Source organism: Natator depressus, chromosome 6, assembly GCF_965152275.1.
Source record: "Natator depressus isolate rNatDep1 chromosome 6, rNatDep2.hap1, whole genome shotgun sequence".
NCBI classification, from domain to species: Eukaryota; Metazoa; Chordata; order Testudines; family Cheloniidae; genus Natator; species Natator depressus.
Window position 1 is genome coordinate 91,382,285 of NC_134239.1, and position 20,148 is coordinate 91,402,432.

Sequence of the window (20,148 nt, forward strand, 5' to 3'; positions counted from 1 at the left end):
GTGTGCCTGTCCTTCAAAGACAACAAGCTTAAACAACTATCTGTTGAAATGAATTTAGTCACCAGAATAGGTGCAACGGAGCAGTCCTCCATCACCTGCCAACGTGCAGGTGGACTGCGTTCTGAGGACATCTGAGGACAGTGTTCAATCCTTCACCTCTGAGGCTTTAGCAAGGGTGACAGTTCCAACTCCAGTTACTCCTCAGGGAATTCTGCAAATTTTATTTGTCAATAAATAAATGTGAAGGCTCCAGCATGGCAGTGGGGAGCATAGGCATGAAGGTGGGAGATCACCCTGCAGCCCCCCCGGGAAACAGACTCAGCAGTGAGGCTGCACCAGACCCTGACACTGCACAAGGGCTGGGCCTACCCCAGAAACACCCCGAGGCCCTGCCCCTCTGTGCCGGGTACAGCCTGGCAAGCTCCAAGTGTGGAGGGATCCAGGTGTGGTGTGAGGGATTTCTGTGTCAGGCAATCTGGGTGCGGGTGGCTCAAAGTGAGTGTAAATCTGGATGCCTCACTGGGGGTGGGGGGTGTTCCAGGTGCAGGGGCAATGGGACTCTGCGGGGTGGGGTGGGGGAGGAGGAGTGTCAAGGTGAAGGTGGTTGGAGTGGGGGGGGGGGTCAGTGTGGAGTATGGGGTTTGGCAGGGGGGTCCGGGTGCTGGAGGCTCGGCAGGGGGGTCCGGGTGCTGGAAAAGTGGGGCTTAGTGGGGTGTGGATTTGGGTACAGCTAGTTGGAGCTCAGTGAGGTGGGGGTCCAGGTGTGGGAGGGCTTGTTGGGATGGTGCAGGGGTCAGCGGGGGGGTCCAGGTGCAGCAGAGGTGGGGCTCCACAAGAGGGAGGAGGCCCCTGGGTGCAGGGGGGGGTCCAGATGCAGGGGGTGAGGCTCAGCAGGGTGGGGGTTCGGGCAGGAGGGGCTTGGTGGGAGGATCTGGATGCATGGGGGTTGGGAAGATGGGGTAGCAGCTCCTAATACAGTGACCCCTTCCCCCACAGTTGAGGAACAATGGGGGCAGGGAACGGGGGAGGGGGAGGGGGTGGGAGAGCTTCCTGCAGCTGAGGGAGGTTTTTGCGGAGTGGGTCTGATCCAGCTTCAGCTGCTGCTTGCAGGGGAAGAGCAAGTCCTGTCCTCCCCCATCCTCATCCCATCTGGGACTAGTAGCTAAGCCTGGTGCAGGGTAGGAGCCACAGGCCGGAGTGTCCCCAGCCCTGTCCCCCTGCAGTGATTTACCTTTTCACCAGCTGCTCCAGGCACCTGAAATGATGTGCCCACACTGCTGAGGAATGGTGCATGACCGCTCTTGAGGCTTCCGTTTCACTTCCCTGTCAGAAAATAATTTTTCTGCATGGAAACAAAGAAGAAGTCTCCTGGGGGACATGAATTCGGTGTGCGCACAGTGGTGTAGAATTCCCTCCAGGAATATCTAGTGGTACGTAATGTTCTGATGTCAATAACACTGCACTCCTGGGCCCCGATTAGCTAGTCCGTCTTTTCCAGCTCTAACTTCCAAGTCTAAGGCTAGAAGGAAATATCTCTTGCCCTTGTGTTCTTAACTATCCATAACACACAAATTACCGCCTTTTAAGAGTGGAAGGGGAGTTCTCTCAAGAAAAGTGATGGACAGAGTGTTAGCTGGCTCATTTAAAAACGTACTGAGGAAAGCCCTAGAATACGTACCATAGACAACCACTTATTGTCCAGAGGGAAATCTTTTTCATCTCTAGTTTCTGTGATGCTATGAATACTTGTTTGGCTTGTGTGCTGAACACAGAACCAGCTTGCAAAAACCAACAGCCAAATGCCATCTCTGTTTAGAGAAGGTACAGACATAGATGAGAGGAAGACAAGATCAGACACTTACAGTATCAAGCATCTCTTTGGTATGAGCTGCAGACACACAGAATCTGGCTCTGGATTCGATGATTGGGGTGGCAGGGAAACCCACAACCACGACACCTATGTTTCGCTTCAGCATCTCGCGCCCAAATGCACTGCAAGAGAAAGCAATGAGGAATGTTGAGAGTGATACTGAAGAAGCAGAGACAGAGCAGCAGCATAAAGGTCTCAGTACACTAAACCACACAGGTCTTTGGTGAAGCGTGCCTGACAGGCTGCAGTTCTGACTTTCCACTGCCTTCTCTTTGAGGTAGAATGCCTGCTCACAAAGGCTTCTTTTGTTCAGTCCAGAGGTGGTCTTCCCAGAAAGGTTTCACTGTATTAAGTTCTAACAAAGCTGAAAGATTATATTTGGCAGGAGCTGGTCTTTTAGTGGGCTGCTTCTAAATGGATTTGTAACCTAAGCTTGAAAATCTCTCTGATGGAAAACAAGGACTTACACTCCAGAGTCTGACTATAAGAGGAATTCCCCCCTGCTGCCTATCCCTGAAGCAGAAGCCTCTGCAGTTTCAAAAAAGGATTGTTTTCACCAATGTAATGCAATTAAGGTACACTGTGGCATCTGCTCAAAAGTGCTCATAAGAACCTAGCAATTGCCATTCTTGACTAGGTAGCAGACTAGATGGACAATTGACAGTATGCCAGACAGTGGCAAGAACTAGATTCTTCAGAGGAAGGTGCAAGAATCTCCATAATGGACAGACAGGGAATACCTTCCCAGAAGGAAAATTCATTCCTAATCCTTGTCAGATAGTGGCTGTCTTATACCCCAGAGGCATGAGGGTTTATAATCCTAATGTAACTGTGAAAGTTTCCACAATCTATATAAAAAATCTAACCCTTCTTTGTACTGTACTAAGCTCTTGGCCTCAACTCACAAAGAGTTTCATGGACTTATGCACTGTGTAAAATGTACTTCCTTTTAAGTGGTTTCAAATTTGCTGCCCTTCAATTTCATGGAATTCCCCTTTGTTCTTGAATTAGGAGAATGGGGATGTTCCTATTTACCCATTCACCTTCTCTGTACCATTTGTTATTCTGTGTACATCTCTGATAGCCTCTTATTCATATCCTCTCTAATGTAAACATTCCCAGCACAAGGCACCAAAAAAAGTATGACCTAGACAGCTGTAAATAGAGGGACTATCCGTCTGAGACCAAAACCACTTCAGAACCTGGCACCTCCCCCATGTGGTTCTGTGACCATCACATCACGCCCAGGAGTGGCTTCCATTTCTACCAGATCTCACCTCATCTCTTAGCTGCATGTCCCCCTTAGTCCCATATCTGAATCCCAAGAGCAACACAAAACCAATTCTTGCCTACAGTTTGGAGTTTACTCCTCTCCCTTTTGCTCATAGGCCAAAAAACACCTCTAAACGTCATTCTCTCAAATGCTTCTTTCCAAGTATAAACCAAGACGAAGAGAGCTTCCTGAGCACTTGTAGAACATGGCAGTATTCTACATGTCTCTGGCAGTATTCTACAGGCAGTAGGCACAGAGACCAGGAAAAAAAGCCAGCTTCCTAACAAGTCTGGGTCAAGTGGATGGATGGGGAATTTTCTCCACTGAACCTACCCAATTTTTGCTGGCATGTACAGCATCAAAGGCACAACCGGGGAATCTTCGTTTCCATAGATAATAAAGCCCATCTCCTTCAGCCGCCTCCTGAAATACCTGGTGTTCTCTGCCAACTGCTGCACACATTCCTTGCCTGGAAAAAAAATGAAGGAAAAACCATGAGCAAAATGACCACCACAGATCACATGTACCACATAACTGTAGTTAGTCTTGTGCCATCTTTATTATGAACATATTTGGACCAGCTTTGTATATAAAAGTGTTAACTAAACTGCAAAGTTATTTAAAATTTGAACTGCAACCAGCAATTGTTTGCAGTATCTCCTTCCTCAGTTCCCTTTAACACGGCCAAGATTACTCTATTTTCTGGCTACACTGCTGCAGAATGGACAACAGATGACCCTTTCATGAGCTGCAAGAGTTTAAATGATTCCTTAATTCTTCCATAATAATTAGGTTTGTACTGAGATTGTCTGGAACATGGGTAATCACACGCTCCTATAAAAGATTCATGCCAGTAGACCCTGGCTCACTGGCAAATCCACAACAACAAAGCAGAGTTAGTGAATTTGTGAAAGAGAATTCAGTAAAGAAACTGATCAACTGAGACAATATTGCTACCCTTTGCCAATATGCTGAAGTCAAAGTGGCACAAGATAAAAAGACAGCTATAAGGTAAGCACGCAAACCAAAATTTAGCTTGTTTAAGGTTTTATTTTCTGAACACACCATTACAGCAGAACAAACTGAAAGTTCAACCTCTGACTTGAAATGCAGGGTTGCAGATGGACTGAGATTTGAAAATCCAAAGCCATGCTTACAGAGGAATACTTTCAAGCTTCTGTCAGATGTATCCATAACATGAGCAAGTTCAGCTCCTGAAACCTGACACAAGGCTTTTGAAGATAGCTTCAGATATTTTTTTCTCCATTCTTGCTGCACATTATGAGCATGCTGTTACACTACTCCAACTCCTGTACACTGCAGTTCCATCTGCACATATCCTGGTCTCTCAAACAGACTTGTATGTGTGCCTACACATTGCAATGATCAGACCTTTTACTCCAAAGCTCAATACCCCTCCCCCCTTCCCACATATCACAAGTCTCCCACACAAAAAAATACATCAAATTTCTCTGCTACACAAATCCTTTGAAAGGATCACTGTCTTCAAAATGCCACGGTCTAAATAATACCCCATATTTTATACTGATAGTATGCAGTCTTAAGTGACTTTATGATATCTTTCTGGTTCCTGAAATGTTCTCTACCAACAATCCCAAATGAGGGTTTCAATTTAAAATTAGAATTATATTCCTAGAGACCCCTTCCAAAAAAAGTCACAAAGTCAGGGCAACTGCCCTCTCCCCAATAGTTAGAGCTATACCAAATTCTTGGTCCATTTTGGTCAATATCATGGTCATAGGATTTAAAAAAAAAATGATAAATTTCATGATTTCAGCTATTTAAATCTGAAATTTCACAGTGTTGTAATTATAGGGGTCCTGATGCAAAAAGGAGTTGTGGGGGAGGGGGAGGTCGCAAGGTTATTGTAAGGTTATTGTAGGGGGGGTCGCGGTACTGCTACCCTGACTTCTGCGCTGCCTTGGGAGCTGGGCAGCTGGAGGGTGGCAGCTGCCGGCCAGGAGCCCAGCTCTGAAGGCAGAGCCAACGGCAGCAGCAGTGCACCACTAAGGACGGCATGGTATGGTATTGCCACCCTTCCTTCTGCACTGCTGGTGGTGGGGTGCTGCCTTCAGAGTGGGGTGCCCGGCCAACAGCCGCCGCTCTCCAGCCCCCCAGCTCTGACGGCAGCCCAGAAGTCAGGGTGGCAATACCGCAACCCCCCTAAAATAACCTTGTGACTCCCCTGCAACTCCCTTTTGGGTCAGGACCCCCAATTTGAGAAATGCTGCTCTCTTGTGAGATCTGTTTAGTATCGGGTAAAAGCACACAAAAGACCAGATTTCACGGTCCGTGATGCGTTTTCGCATGGCCATGAATTTGGTAGGGGCCTACCCATAGTATACTGGTCAGACTTCTTACTAAAGATTTTCCTGCGAGAGAGTATAATAAAAGATCATGATGGCAGAGTTCTTACTGAAAGTGATATCATCAAATGCAGGTAGAGAGATTACTGTGCCAATATGTATGCCTCAGAACCACTTACAACACAGGACAATAGGAACGAGCACAGAGCTGGAGCCGTCAACCCTATGAGAGGCAGTGGTGCCAGCTAGTATGGAAATGAAGCCTGGGAAAGCACCATGGCTGGATAACGTACCAGCACAATTGCTGAAAGGTGATTGGTGATCATGGTATTGAACTCATGTGGAAAATTTGCTTTAATGTACGGATGACTGGAAACCGGCCAGATGACTGGACGACAGGAATCTTTCTGCCCTTACCAAAGGAAGTTACTGCAGGCTGCTCTATTGCCTTCAGCACCAGCTCCCTGATACGCACGTGAGTGAAATGCTGCTCTACATAATTCAGGATCACAAAGTGAAGGGTAGAGCCACCACCAGCACAACAAGCTGGTTTCAGAGAGGGACAAGGCCTATGTAATAAAATAGCAAATATCAATTATAACACCGAAAGATGCAGGAAGCATAATAACCCACTGATAACATGTCTCATTGACTACTCCAAAGCATTTGATACCGTCTAACATGACGGCCTCTGGAGGCTACTGGCAGACAGGTGGATTTGAAAGCATCTCATTGAAGTCATCACCAGGTGCATCGGTCAACAACAGACCATGGTACAAACAACACTGAGCAACAGCAAGTGGTTTTTCATTGGGCAGGCTGTGAGACAAGGGTGTATTTCTGTCCCCAAGCCTCTTCAATACATACAGAGAATTTATTATGAGAAGCCCTGGAAGGTTTTGATAAAGTGGAAGGAGCTCAGATTTCCATTAGTGGACACTTCTTAAAACTAACCTCAGATATGCTGATACAACACTCTTGCTGCAACTGCTGATGCAATGCAACAAATGCTGGGAGTCTGTAAAAACAGCTAGCGAGGAATATGAACTATTCCTGAATGTAGGGAATATGAAATGCACATTCGTTGACACAATCAATAAAAGGATGCAAGCGGACATCACGATTAACACAGTCAAGCTGTAGAGACAGGAGATGAATTTAGTTACCTAGGCTCACACACATCCAGCCAAGAAGGCTGCTTCAAAGAAATCCGAGCACTAGGGATGACTCCCACAGCCATGGCCTCCCTTATGAAACTGTGGGAAAATTGTGGCATCTTGAAATGTATGAAGGTTAGATTGGAGAAAAGCTTAAATTTCTTTTCCATAGCAACTTATGGATGTGAATCCTGGGAAACTAATGCTGCTAACAAGAAGAAAACCAAAGCACTTGAGATGTGGTGTTTGAAAACTCTTGTGTATCTCCTGGATAGAAAAGATGAATATGTTTTATAAAAATATAAAATTATTGGACAGGAATGGACCCCTGCTCTCAGAAATCAACAAGCCCAGACTTACGTACCCCGGTTACATCAGGCACAGAGGTGGAATAACCTGAGAAAGTTATAATGGAAGGAACGGTGCTGGGTCATCATTATAGGGGACAACCAGTGCAATGGATAGATAGTGTGCGGCAGATCACTGGGAGGTTAGCTACTGAGTGTACAAAGGTAATGATAGATTGAGAAGGCTTCTGAAAATTCTGCTGTCACCAGTATTCAGATATGAATAAATGGACTTTACAATCCTATATATTTTTCCTTTATTCACCACCATGTGTAGCAGAACAATGTGTCTATGGGGAATGTTATTTACAACAGTTATGTTATTAGTAAAAAGAACAGGAGTACCTGTGGCACCTTAAGAGACTAACACATTTATTTGAGCATAAGCTTTCGTGAGCTACAGCTCACTTCATCTTCATCGGATGCATTCAGTGGAAATTCCACTGAATGCATCCGATGAAGTGAGCTGTAGCTCACGAAATTTGTTAGTCTCTACGGTGCCACAAGTACTCCTTTTCTTTTTGTGACTACAGACTAACACGGCTGCTACTCTGAAACCTGTCATTATGTTGTTAGTAGTATTCAGAACAGCATTCTGGTAAATGTTAGCACACCGCCTGCCTATGAGAATAGGGCAAAAAGGTTCAACAGAGGGACACACACTACGTTTGTTCAGGTACCAAGGTTGCCAAGCCTCCAGGATTGCCCTGGAGTCTCCAGGAATTAAAAATTAATTTTTAATGAAAGATTACGTCATGTGATGAAACCTCCAGGAATACATCCAACCAAAAATGGCAACCCTAGCATGTACCTGCCCTCTACCATATCTTGGTAGGTCCAATTTTTCCCCAACCAGCCACGACGGTGTCTTAAAGCTTACATGACAGCTCGTCCATACCAAGCCACTGGAGCCCAGAGCTTACAGTCTCCAGGTATAGCCTGGAAACATGAAGGCAAACTCTCACTCACATATGTATCTGGCTTCAACCGCTCCTTACAAGTAACCATATATACAACCAAATCTGTGCTGAGGCATTTGCTGAGTAAGGTACAGCCAGTGCATGCAGAAAATATGTCTGTATAGGCAGTCTAGACTAAACATCAGTCTATTTGACAGCAACATGTAAGGATGCCTATTTGAAATTAAAGTATAACAATTATAGAGTATAATATATAGTTAAATTTGCCTACAGGAAGTTTCACACACTCTCACCAACAAGACGGTTGCCATGGTTTTGGAGGACAAGTTGATGTTTTAATTTGTTTCGCATGAGAAGATACCAAGGCAGTGATAAGACTGGGATAGTAAGATTTACTATGGTCTACCCTGTATAACTTACAGATCACTGTCTTTCAGAGTTCTTGGAGAAGTGATGCCATATCTTTGTCTCTACTGAGTGCAAATTTCATCTGCTGAAACAGCAAGTGTAGCAGTAGTATCCACCACATACCACATTGAGGGGTTGACTGGCTGGGCTCTGCTTACTTTTCTAGTAAGCAGTGTTCTGTAGTAGATGGAAGAGGAGACATCCAAGGGGCGCATCTCATGCCAGGAAGAGAAAAAATTTCATTTGATGTGACCTGGAGTGACATGGGTTAATACCGTATGTAGTTCAAAGCCAAAAATAGGCCAAATACTCCATCCACAATCACACAATCAAAAACCAAACATAAAAATAAAGGGTGAAACATCAGTGTGTTTTACATCCCAACTCCTCCTTCGATGAAAGGCTAGCTTCAGAGTTTTTAAACTACAATCACCACCACCAGCTAAGGACAATGTCTTCACCTCCCTTTCCCAATAACATTTTTTTTCAAAACACTCTCTCCAGAATTTGTGCTGTGTAAGTGTATAACTCCCTCCACCCTTTCCCACTCATCTCCTGTAGAACAGGGACATAACTTCACACTCTGAGCCTATCATGTAATTAGCTCTCAAGTCCAATCAGATCCCCTAAACGCAGAATCTCTCTAAGCTTTCTCAAGCCTGAACACTAGTAACTTGATTTCAGTTAAGGCTGACTGCACAGTAAGGTCTGAATGAGCAGATCTACAACAACAGTGGAAGGTTAGTGTTCCTGACGGAGGGTGAGAGCTAATCCATATATTTCTAATACCACTGTATGCAATAAAAGTTAGGGTTCTCCAGGGACAGTTTGAAAGAGCAAATTATGGTGAACAGGAAGGCTGTGCTGGGACCTTCTCAGAGAAAGCTGCAGTGGTCCCTGTCCCTATATAATATCGCACAGCCACACACCTTTTGGCAAAATTTTTAGTATGTATACTAAAAAACCCCCTCAAACAAATATCCACTTTCACTACTATGAATAAGAAGCAAGATAACTTATGCCCACATCACCTCTCTAATCATTGGAGGCCTCATGGGCTAAAGCTTAACCTGAAATCTCAGTCCTAATTTATAGTCCATAGCTGCTTTGCTATTTTCTTCTCTGGACTCTTTCAAGGCTCTCATGATGCTAAAAGTTAATGCTTATACTATGCTTTCAAGCTTCAAAGCATTTTATTGATACCCAGTAGTCTCTTCCCACCACTGCTGTGGAGCAATTCTTTGCCATTTTATAGATTGGGGTGGCCAACCTGTGGCTCCGGAGCCACATGCGGCTCTTCAGAAGTTAATATGTGGCTCCTAGTATAGGTACCGATTCTGAGGCTGGAGCTACAGGTGCCTACTTTCCAATGTGCCGGGGGGGGGGGGGTTGCTCACTGCTCAACCCCTGCCCCTGCCACAGGCCCTGCCCCCACTCCACCCCTTCCCCTCCCCTCCCCTGAGCCTGCCATGCCCTGGCTCCCCCCCGCCTCCTGCACACCACAAAACAGCTGATTGGGAGGTGCGGGGAGGTGCTGATTGGCAGGGCTGCCGATGGGAAGGAGACGCTGGGAACGGGGGAGGGGGAGCTGATGGGGGGCTGTTGACTTATTACTGTGGCTCTTTGGCTATGTACATTGGTAAATTCTGGTTCCTTCTCAGGCTCAGGTTGGCCACCCATTATAGATGAAGAAAATGGAGGAACAGTGAGGTTAAATGTCTAATCCAAGATTAGTCATCAGCCAAACAAGGATTAAAACTCTGGAGCTTCTGTTCCCCTAGTCCTTTTACATCCAAAGTTCCATGTAGTTTTTACCTCCCCCAGCATAAGATATTTGGTATCCTGGCTCTATCTTAAAATACCGCATTGGTTTCAAGGGCAATGGAGGTACACTACTGGAGTACGATGTACAAGGTTAAGAGAAAACACACCCAACTCTGGCTTTGTCAACAGTAAATGCTGGTTTAACTACATTGGCATTAGCAACATTGGGAGCACCAGTGGTTGGGCTGCCAGCTGCTACCACCATTTTAAGCATGGAGTCCTTTAACCATGCTCTGAGCAGATGTAAATTAACATAGTGCTGACGACTGGCAGCAGTCAGCACATTTCTCGGCGCTAGTGCTCCCAGTGCTGCTAACCTCAGTGAAACCAAACCAGCATAAAGAACTGTACAGGCAGGGCCCTAGATCCGATGTCTACACTACAATGTAAGCTCAGCATTCAAATTCAGGCTCAAGCCTAACTGCGCTTCTGTCTACACACAAATCGTGCTAAGCCAGGGATCAGATCTAGGGTCCCACGAGTGGGGGGTCTGAGCCTAAGTCAAGCTGGGCCCCAAGATCCAAGTCCTATTATTTTGCAGAGTAGAGACAGCCTGGACTCATGCTCTCAGTCTACCAAAAGTATCCTACAATCCCATGGGTCGACTTTCTTTATCCTCTGGAGACTCAAGTTTTCCCATACTGCACTTGAACACAAGGCTAGGGTGCCCATGTTTTGGGTGGGTGTTAGGGAATCTGAGATATGGGTGGTGAGACTAGGGCCAACATAATGTAGTGTAGATGCTAGATCTGCAGGTTGGGACCTAGGGTTCAACAATTCCTAACCTGACGTTACAAAGGAGTGTAGATGCTCAAGCCCTAGGTTAACAAACCCAGGGCCTGCTAACTCAAATTCTACTCCCCCTGGGTTTCTGCTGCAGTGCAGACATATCCAGTGTTATCCTGCTATGTACATAACAGTCAGACATGCCTCTCTAGTCTGACCATAAGTTGTGGAGCTCAGACTTCTGTCTGTATCTGCTCAACTACAGGTCTAGGAAGATGCTGGGATGGCAGCAACTTTCCAGCAGCTGTAATTCTTGGCAAAGGTTAACTTCATTTTTTAGACAGCTCAAATCAGAGCTGCTGAGACACTGCCCTGCCAATTGTCTGCACACACAGAGGAGCTGTGTAACAGTTATGTTAACATCCTTTAATCTGGTGAACTGGAATGCAGTGACTTTCAGGGGGCAATGTAACTGAATTCTTTAAAGGACTAGAAAAGAAAACTAGGAGCCCCTTATCAGGGCATCTGATATGAAACTACATGGGGATGGTAAATGGATTAAATTAGCTACCGACAGATCTACTTTGGGATTCAAGTCACAACCAGCTTGTCTCTTTGGTGTCCTAAAGTTAACAACTAACTCCTCTTTTGCCTCTGTCACCTTTTACAACCCATTTCACTCAAAAAAATTCCTTCACAATTCAGTGACACTACCCCTTGATACTAACAATCTGAATATTATCATGTAGTGTAAAGTTCACATCTATCTTCAAAGGGCTAGGCAGCCAAGGTATCATATAAGTAAAGGTCACATGCCATTTAAAGGGCATGTTCCCTTTATATCCAGCCTTCAACTCTTACAGAGCTGGGGTGGTATTGGTTTTGTGGATCTGGCAGAGATAAGAAATAAGAACAAGGCTGTAAGAGAATGAAAATAAATGCATGTTTGGAGAGCTAAGATGTGCTAAGTGTGTCTAGATAGCAGTTAGATGGGAAAACACCCATGTCCTTGATTGTAACCACCTTTCATGAGCCCTGGATGACAAGGTACATCACTTTAAATCGCCACCACTCTGGTTGACAGATGCCACATGATACCTTTAGTGCAGAAGTGGTACTCAAGCATGAAGTAGCACCTCTCCTACCCCAGGCTACCACCATGATAACAGCAGCTTCAGTGGCTGAGCAGTTAAGAGCCTCTCTCAAATCCATTCTTTATGGAACTGTCAGTATAAGGTGGCTTCTATCAACCCTACAGGAACATTTCAGGCCTGGGAATACCAGATAAGTGTTCTGACATTTATAAGCACTGTGGTGAGAACCTAACTCTATACATTGTGCACCGGACCTGCTCTTGCTTTAGGCCTGCACAGCTTTGCACTTGTACTAGAGTGCTACTAGGTGCCACAGATGAAATGATGGTAGGGATGAGGGTAAGACATTTTTTGTTCCAATGCACCTCTTCCAGTAATTGGTGCTTATTATTTCACTTTTAATGCTAATTTTACAAACGTCTATTTAAGCCTCAAAAGATGACTTGTATGGGGGGAAGGGGGAAGAATGGGCTTTTTACTCTGATATTTTTAAGACATATAAAGACACAGATGATGGCTGGATAAGAAGGATCATGTAAACAAATAGGAAGCAGCAACCTTGAAACAGTGAGCTAAACACCCCTCTGAAATCCTGAGCAGCTCAAAGCCTTCCCATGAGAATCCATTTCGTATCCTGAATACACTGTCTGAAGCAGCATGAGAAATGATACATCTCTAGCACTGCTGGTACATGGTAAATCAGCATTATTTGGTTGTCAGTTTCTCCTGGGCTGAGAAATAAGGATATGTCACAGAATAACTTTCAAGTACCCATCTACCCCTCAGAAGCTCTCATGCCTAAAATTAAGGACAAATGAAGGATGCACAGAGATGGGCAGCACTAAACAGGTGGGGAGTCTAAGATTCCACAGTGATCATGATGGGTGAATGATGGGGTTGATCAATGAAACGGGTATACAAAAGAGCTTCCATCTATTTAGCTGTCATTGTGCTTCAAAACACCAAAGCTCTTGCTTAAACTAATAGTCCAAACTTTGTGTGTAGCATTGCCAGGAGCCTAAGGCTCTGGCTACACTATAAAGATAAGATGACCTATGTTAGGTCGACTTACAGCCACCGCATTCATTACTGCAGTGGCAGATGTCCCCACTACCCTCCTTCTGTTGGTGGTGCGCGTCCTCATGAGGAGCACTTCCACCCACTGAAGAGGGGCAGTGTGGGGGACTGAGAGCCAGGGCTCTCAGATCTACGCAGCTCCCCACTGGGAGCTCAGCTACCCCCATCCCCGGCTTCTTGCTTCCACACTCCCAGCTGGAAGCAGCCTTCTGGGGTTTCTCACCTCCAAAGTCCAGGTGGCTGCCATGCTCCAGGTGGGGAGCAAGAACTCCTGAGGGTAGCAGGCCTCCCAGCGGGGAGCATGGGCAGCAGCCCAAGCTGGGAGCCTAAGTGGTAGCTCGGCTTGGAAGCAGAGACTGGGCAGCAGTCCAGGAGCTGGCTTTCTTGTTAATTTCATAGCTCCACTGGAGCTGTGAAATTGAGAAGAATGACAGCCGATAGCCCATGTAAGGAACACAGTGTCTACACACACTGTGTTGCCCTAACTACACCGACATACGCCCTATGCCTCTTGCTGAGGTAGTTTTATGTCGTCACAGCAGGGGAGTTACATTGGCGGGAGGAGCATTGTAGAGTGTACACCTCCAGTTTTGCTGACAAAACTGTATAGCGTAGACAAAGCCTAAGACAACCACCTCCTCCATTTGCCACAAAATGTTTTTTAAGTAAATCCTTCCAGTCCAGGATGGGCATATCGTTAGAGCAGGATGTTGATTCTAAGACTAGCACAGACAGCACTCCAGGTTCTTTTGCAACTGACAACGGAAAAAGCAGACACTTTTCAATGAAGTCAGGAGTCTGAGTTTTACTTCTTCCCATTCTATTATAAAAAGTCGTCCCTATAAATCCAAAGAACCAGATTTTATTGCAGAAGGCTCTCTCTGCTACAAAGGGTCTCATTTGGAATGTCCCAACCAGCTGCTATAATGGCTGATGAACTAGCTCTGAGGGGTGTTATCACACACATGACCTTTAGTTCAATCCAGACATATTTGTTTTTGCCTCCTGCACTTTCAGGGCTGTTACTGGGGAATAATCACAAATTCTGCGCTTCTAAACAATGCAACACTTCATCATCCAGGCTTCTGGAGGAATCAGAGGCATGTTGTGTTGTATACAAACAGATAATTGACAAATGCTGCACTCGGGGAGGGTGGTAAACTAACTCTAGCTGGGCAAAGGAACACGGGCACAGTTTTATTTTCATGCTACACTAGTGACCATTTTTGCCTGGATCTAAATGAAAGACTTTCTGTGCAACACAAATACCCCTAAGATCCTTTACATTTTTGGTTAATTCTTCAAGAGATTTCAAAGCAGCATTTATCTTTATTAAAATCCCTCGCACAGTACAGACAGAACTGTGTGTTGGGGTTGCAGTAGAGGTCATGTGAATAAACAGATATTAGTGAAAGGGAAAACATTTTTTTATGAGGTATTTGTTAAACAAATTCCTATTTTAGCTAGGAATGATGATGAAGTTGCTCCTTACCTTGATTATCCATTAAAATGCTCCTGTCCTGGGCCTTTCCCTCATCTCTCCTCTCAATGCACCCATTTGGATGACTAACCCTGAAATTCTTAGCTCTTTTTAAAAAAAAGAGTTGTGTCGTCATAACTTATGCCATCTGTGTTTTGCACTTCTGTATGAACAATGAAGCTGGACTGGTGAGTTTCACGCTCATTCCCAAGTGCTAGTTTAATATTCTTCTCTTGTTTGTTTGTTTTGGTTTTTAAAACTGCCAGGGAATTTTTAAACCGTTTAAAACCTAGTGAAACTTCATAGACATGGCGACTGCTATTCATAATAGGCAAAATCATTCCATTCACATGATCTATATCGGATACCTAAAAATACTTACCTGTGTCCCTCTAAGAATAGCGGCTGCCCACCATAACTTCATAGCTGGAAGTAAGGGCATAACTACCCTACCATTAAGTTTTGAGAGCGACATCGTAGTTTTAACATTTATTAGCAGGGATTTTTAACGGAAATCTTTGAGAAGTTGCGAAGCAGCACACTAGTCCACCTCATAAAAGGAACAGCTGCCCCTGATAGGACTCATCTAAAAATGTTGGTGCCTGTTGGTAAGAAGCCATTTTGGTTAGAAAAATCCACTGCAGCAGACTAAAGACCGTTTTTTCCTGTAACTCTGTAGAGGAAGTTGGGGAGATCAGAGCAAAGATTTAATTTAATGCTACATCGATAATGTACCTCACTCTGAGATCTGAGCATCCTGGGAATTCTCTTCAATTCACTCCGTTCTCTTTCAATCTAAAGGGTAATTCCTATTCCACACTTCGTTTCTAAGGCCAGATCTACACTACAGACTTCTGCCAGCACAGCGATGTCACTTCTGGGTGCAATCCCTGACCAATGTAGCTGTGTCAGCAAAATCTGCTAGCGTAAAGCTACCCTTTTGCCAATATAGTTTATTCTGCTTGGGGGTGGAAGGGCTGGAATAAGCTATGTTGGCTTATGTGCAGTTTTGCCAGATCACTTTGCCAGTATAATATACCCATATAGCTAAACCAGCAAAGCAACCCCAGTGTAGACATGGCCTAAGGCTTTGTCTACATGGGGAAGCTGCTTCTTTATTACTTGCAATGTTAATTTAAGCCAGTATAGTTATAATAGTATAACCTGCGAGAACACTCATTCTGGCAAGTGAGTCTTTTTTGGTTTAATTTATGTCAGACTGCCAGGTAATTCTCTGTTGCACAAGTCCTAGTCTAAAGAGGATTCCTGGCTGAGCACTTTGGCCCCACATAAGACTGCTGAAAGCACATGACGTGCAGATTTTACGGTTAAAGATATTGGTGCAAAGTAATTAGGAAAGCATGGCTGTCTAGGTCTCTCCTTTCTACTAAGCTCAAGGTGATCTGAGAGCTCCTAATGTCACCAAAAGAGTTTGGAGGACTCTTTGCAGACCACAACATTTCAAGCTATCTTTTCCAGAAGGTGGAGATAAAACGCTGCTTTTCTGTTAGTTTGGGTCAGCGTGGTTCCGTTGTCTGACTTCAATCTCCACAATGCTGCCGTTAATGAATAAAATAGGAAAAAACAGTGTGTGATGATCTGTACTTGATTTTCTAGTTACTTCAAAAGTCTGTCTTTGGACATTTAGAAGTGTTCTCTTTCTATTTCAGCAACTAAACTGGCAATGAAATCTTGGTTGTATAAATCATTCTCCACAAACTTTTTCTCCAAGTCTGATTGATGCTGTAATATAGCCAAGCATGTAAGCTTTTCCACATAAAATACTGTATTTCTTTTTCTTTTCTTTTTTTTTTTTTTGCAAAGGTTTAAACCACCATTCTGTTTAATATTTCTAATATGGTATCTTTTTGGTTGGGAGTGCCTGTAAGAGAAAGTGCGCACTTTGCTCTGGAAAGAAACACCTTAAGACCTAAAAAGGGACCCCAGTATTCCTCTGCTAACAGTAAAGTCTCCACTGAACTTTTAGAGATTTGATGATCTCCTGAAGGTTTCTTACAAAACTGTCTGCAATGTTAATAGAATAATTAGTCACTTTATGGACAAGCTCTGCTAGTTTATAGCACTTAACTACTTCATCTTTCCAAAAAGATCTCATTAGCCAATTCCTTCACCTTTTAATTAGATAGAAGGGTGACAGGCCAGTTTTCAGTGCCAATGTAAAGTTTCTTCATATAGGATATAGCAAATTCTCTCTTCCATGCCCCTCCCCCACAGAACGGGAGCCAGCCATAACTTCTACTCTACAGTTATTCAAGGCAGTTTTAGGCTGGCTAAGACGTAGCACGTCTGAGTATGATAAGGATATCTGACTGCAAATAAAAGCTATGGTCACCAAAAATTAGACAAGATAGCAGTTTTTATTTGAAGCTGCCCTTGAATAAAAGCTAATTGAGGCTAAACTTAGTGGAAGCATTTTAATGCTCTGAAATTGAACCCTCTGAACAGAAGTGGCTCTGAAACTGAATCCTAAGCAATAGGAGCCATTTTAATACAAATATAAAATTGTTAAACATAGAAAGGTCTGGAACACTGAACAGCAAAATCCCACTTTGAAAATACTGATATGTGAGTGCTAAGTATTGTTCTATAGTATTTCCCCCCTGTTTAGAACAATATCTATTTCTAGATGAATGTTAAGTCATAAGGAGTGGGGAGAAGATTGTTATACCCATGTAAAAAGGACTCTTAAGAACATGGGCAGATAGGCCAGAGAAAGAGGTGTGATTCAAGATTTTAAATTAGCGAACACTGTGGAGATTTAGGGGAAACCGCAACCAGAAACTTACCACCTCTACAAAGACCCAGCATGGAAAGAATGATCAGCATTACCTCAGCAGCATGTCTGCTAACATAAGGAACCACCTTTTCAGTGACACACAGCTATACAAAAGATTTCTCCCTTGTTTCAAGAAGTCAGATTCCAAAGTATTTAGCATCCCATGTTTTTTGGGATTGAGTCTTTAGAGCCAGTTACACAAGTTGGAAAGAGAGAGTGGTTACTTACTTCTTAGAGATGATGTAGCCAATGAGGATCAGAGTGTAGGTGCCCCTGCACTCATACAGGAGCACAAAGTGGCACAGGACACATCCACAGCCCCAACAGTCACTGCTAGTCAAAAAAAAAATCTGGCCTCTAAGCACGAGGATCGGGATCCATACAGACACATACTTAAAGGTAATTTTAGATGGTACGTACATTTGCCACCTCCATAGCCAGACTCAAGACAGTGGGCAAAATGGAAGAAATCCAAGAGTGGTCCACATGGATGCTGCTGCTAAAGGAATGCACACGTTTATGTGCTAATGCACAGCAGCAAGGTCATTTCTTAGAGAAATCTGTTTTGAGTTTTTCAAACTTCAACCAGTTTAAGTGATTTATATCATCTCACAAAAAAAGGTTTGGGTTCATTTTAAAAGAAAAGTTCCAAGCCATTCCAACTGAGACTAGGTATATTGTAAAAGAATTAAAAGGTCCAGGCATTCTTAAGGTCTGAAACCAACATACAGTGTTAGTCTTTATTACTTATGGATTCTACGCGCTGAGGACAAGGAGACTCATTAAGCACCAAATCTGTATTCATACTTAAACAGGTCTTAATATTTAAAAGTGAACATTTTACATCCTCAATTTTAGAAGCTGCCTGTCTGCAGATTTCCATTCTGGATCTGGAGAACTGCATTTATGACAGGCCATAATATAATCTGGGATGCTATGAATAGATAGGTGTGTGTATTTATAAACACACAGATTAAATGCTGCATTCCAAGAATCTCCCATCAGGAAGAATCAATTCCCATGTGCGCACACATGCTCCAAGAGGTTCTGTCAAAACAAAGGAAACCTAAAAATGTAATTTATTAGAGTTAAAACTGCTCCTTAATGTTCAACACCAAGTTCTTTTGATGCTTCCAGCTATTTAACTGCCTCATCCAAAAAATCTACTGCTTAAGCAAATTAGTCAGGATAAGGAAGCAACTAGCTGGAATTAACAGCTTCCCGAGCTGTCTGTTTAGAACAGACCTGGAAAGTTATCTGAACATTTGTGATTTTTCATAGTAGCAGTTTGAGGCCTGCGGAAAATTTGCTGGTGATCTGTGGAGAACTGGCAAGGGCACAAGGTGCTGCTTCCTCCTCCTTGTTTCTAGTTGCTTCTACAGGCCTTCAGGAGGAGAAACCAGCACAGCTACTTCCACTCGGGGCCACTGCTACATAAGAAGAGGAAACTAGAACCATGCTCAGGAACCGGAGTCAGCAGCAGGACTAAAGCCGCCAGCCAACATCAGCAGGAGAGGAATATCCAGGGCAGAAGGGCAGCCGTAGGAACTGGGACAGTAAAGGTGGTGAGGACTAGGCACTCTCCTCACCTGCACGCAACTCCATTTCTTCAGCTAGAACACAGTGCAAATCAATGTTTGATTTGTGGCTAAACTGGATTCTAAACTTGGCTGGCTTGTATTGACTGAATCAAACTGTTATAACCATTCTTTAGCCCTGGTCTCTACTTGTTTTTAAACCTGGTTATGATGGTTTGACTCTGCCCTAACCTAAGCCATACCATGCTAGGACCCTGTTCAACCACAAGAGGAATTAACCATTTTCGAACCGCTGGTTTGGTTGCAAAGCCTGGCCCTATGTTAATTTACTCTCTTTGCAGTGTACAAGATACACGTGGACAGTCCCTGCATCAGAGCTCATAGTCCAGAAGACACACAGCAAATGACGGGGCACTGGGAAACCAAGAGGAATGTGCTCCTTACACACATAAAGCGGGTTGAGAGAGCAATCGATTGAAGAGAGTGGGTGTTTGTAGGCCATTTGGAAGAAGTGTAAGCAATGATTTAATTCAGGAGGGGGACCTGGCTCACTGGCAATGCAGAGTAACTCTGAACCCTCCTGAACCCTTTTCAGTTGCAATGCCTATATCCTGCAAATAGTTTTTAAAAGCTACTAGAATTTAACAAAATCAATATTCAAAAAACTGCTCTAGGCTGAACCCGCGGTTTCCAAGCTGAAGAATGAAGAGAGCTTTTACAGCCAAATTCATGTTATAAACCCCTTGAAAATATGGGTTTCAAACAGAACTTCTGATAGGCTCAGCGACAACAATGCTACTGGGTGCCATGATAATTAACCCACAAAAAACTAAATTAAAGTAGGATTAACCTATAGATCAATGACATTTAACTGTCTGGGTGGCTGAAAGATTTTTAGCTGCCAAAATCCAGCATTTTACTAAACTCTTACATAAGCCCATCACGCAAAAGCAAAGCTGCAAATACATAAATATAAAACTTGGAAATTACATTTTGAAAAGCGTCTTGTTAAGTAATGGTGATATTTAGCACGTGCCATTAGTCATTAAAATGAGATTACAAATTTTGCACTTTTTGCCCAGCCTCAAAATGGCATTTGTGTACAAACGGATATCTAACAAAGAAACATGCAAAAGTGGACACTCAGGGATAGTAAGGCAGTACGGGAAAATGTTTCCAGCTGTAATGCTCTTCACTGTTCTACCATGAAGGAGACCAGGGTTCAAGCACTTAGCTGTGTCCGTACTGAACTATTAGGGCTGCCAATTATTGCCAACAGCAGTGAAGGAGTTGTTATAGAGCTAGTAGTA

The 20,148-nt window shown here is 43.9% G+C and overlaps 1 protein-coding gene across 1 annotated transcript in view; it reads right to left on the minus strand.

Annotated features, from left to right (window-relative positions):
* The window catches only part of SPTLC2 (serine palmitoyltransferase long chain base subunit 2), a 119,144-nt gene that overhangs the window by 12,673 nt on the left and 86,323 nt on the right, over nucleotides 1-20,148 (minus strand). Inside the window, exons 10-11 of the mRNA XM_074956022.1 lie at nucleotides 3,477-3,612; nucleotides 1,863-1,992 (exon numbers count right to left, since the gene is read on the minus strand). Of these exons, the coding sequence (XP_074812123.1) occupies nucleotides 1,863-1,992; nucleotides 3,477-3,612 (266 nt within the window). The remainder of the gene's footprint in view (nucleotides 1-1,862; nucleotides 1,993-3,476; nucleotides 3,613-20,148) is intronic.